The 1,620-nt window shown below is 37.7% G+C and overlaps 1 protein-coding gene across 1 annotated transcript; it reads left to right on the forward strand.

Annotated features, from left to right (window-relative positions):
- On the forward strand, positions 1-1,599 carry ASPGLDRAFT_1393904 (uncharacterized protein). Its single transcript, XM_022541679.1, has 7 exons — positions 1-321; positions 374-550; positions 600-833; positions 885-1,083; positions 1,135-1,256; positions 1,314-1,488; positions 1,537-1,599. Exons 1-6 carry the CDS (start codon positions 183-185, stop codon positions 1,319-1,321), a joined length of 879 nt encoding a protein of 292 aa, XP_022395109.1. The 5' UTR covers positions 1-182; the 3' UTR covers positions 1,322-1,488; positions 1,537-1,599.
- The last annotated feature ends 21 nt before the right edge of the window (positions 1,600-1,620 follow it).

Here is a 1,620-nt window from a genome sequence, read left to right on the forward strand (position 1 = left end):
GCTCTTACTACTAAGATAAGAGCTCTTCTATTTCCACAGGGAAGAGACTTTAATGGGGTGGTTTTTGAGCATCAACGGAATGTAAAATATCAGGTAATGTTGGATGAACCAGTGGAGAACTAGTTCTATGCTAACTAGTTTAGACCTATGTATGACGGATAGTTGCAGAAAATGATTGTATTATGATCATTTGTGGATTTGATCAACAGATTCAATTTTTGGCCTCTCTATCAAGTTTTGAGGTTGATATGTCCTATAAGAGAGTCAAGGGAGCCTTTAATGAGGTTATTTTTGCAACATTTCTTCCTGACCATAACAAGGGTGAGCCTTTGACATTAGAACTAGTTTCAGAACTAGATGCTAACTAGTTTAGTTTTCACACTGCTCCAGGTCTTTATCAATCAGGAAACAGCTGAAAGCTATAGACTTTTATTCCAACAAGTATTCTCTCTTATTTCTGAAGTATGTGAAAGACCAGTTGAGTTCCATTATTTACATAATAGTGGAATAAAAGCTGTTGTGGTTGATATGGATGCAAAACAGATGTCCGGTGAGTGATAAACTAGTTAGCTCATGACTAGTTGCTAACTAGTTCTCAGGTCTTGGCCACTATCTCCAATCTCTTGATCCATTATGTCGACCGTGGACATGGCAGCTAAAAAATATTGTTATTTTTTGCCATGTCCACTTCAAGCGAACAATCACTAGACTATTGGGATCAGATAGAGATTTAGGATCTGAAGAGCTGTATCATTCTCCCTGGTTTAGAATGAAAAGTCTTCTATCTTGTGAGAGTGAAGATGACTATTATCATTTGATTGCACTTTTACAAGGTAAGTGGAAAACTAGTTATCAACATAACCAGTTCCTAACTAGTTCTGCAGATAATGAGAGTCCAGAGATTGTTCAGTGGGCTGAGCATAAAAAACACCCTGTTATTGCAGCTGGTCTAAATAAGGCTTGTTCCTTGATGAATCCTACCTTTTTTGAGTCTACAAGGAATATTACAAATGCTGTTGAGCAGAGTCATTACAAGTCATACTGGATGGGTGTGTATGATTCTTTGCTTGGTGCCACATTGGGGTATGTTTACTAGTTCCTAACTAGTTCAGAGTCATTCTAACACAAGTCTAGGTCTTTCACCATTGATCAATGTGATATTGATCAGTACAATGCCAGAGTGGCCTTTGGAATCTATCACAATTCCAGAGATAATAGTCTTGAGACCCAATATTACAATCATTTGGGCAATGAGAGTATGCAACTAGTTCTCTAAACTAGTTTCACAAACTAGTTTACTAACTTATTTACAGATGCATGAAAAAGAAAACAAATCAATCATTCAGATTCTCAACAGTCAGATGTAGGAGATGAAATCCTATTCCAGTCCAGCTCCTCTGGCTTTATACCTGCAAGAAGAAGAGGTAGCTCTCAATCTTCTAGAGGTCAGGCTTCACAGTCACCATCTGTGGTATCCTTAAGGTCAAGGTAGGTAGAGAACCAGTTCTGAACTAGTTCCTCACTAATATAAAATAGACAATCTGTCAATTCTTCATCTGCAAGGTCATCAGTTCAAGCACAGTAGGTCATCTCATAGAACTAGATCACAACTAGTTCTTT

Source organism: Aspergillus glaucus, assembly GCF_001890805.1.
Source record: "Aspergillus glaucus CBS 516.65 unplaced genomic scaffold ASPGLscaffold_77, whole genome shotgun sequence".
NCBI classification, from domain to species: Eukaryota; Fungi; Ascomycota; class Eurotiomycetes; order Eurotiales; family Aspergillaceae; genus Aspergillus; species Aspergillus glaucus.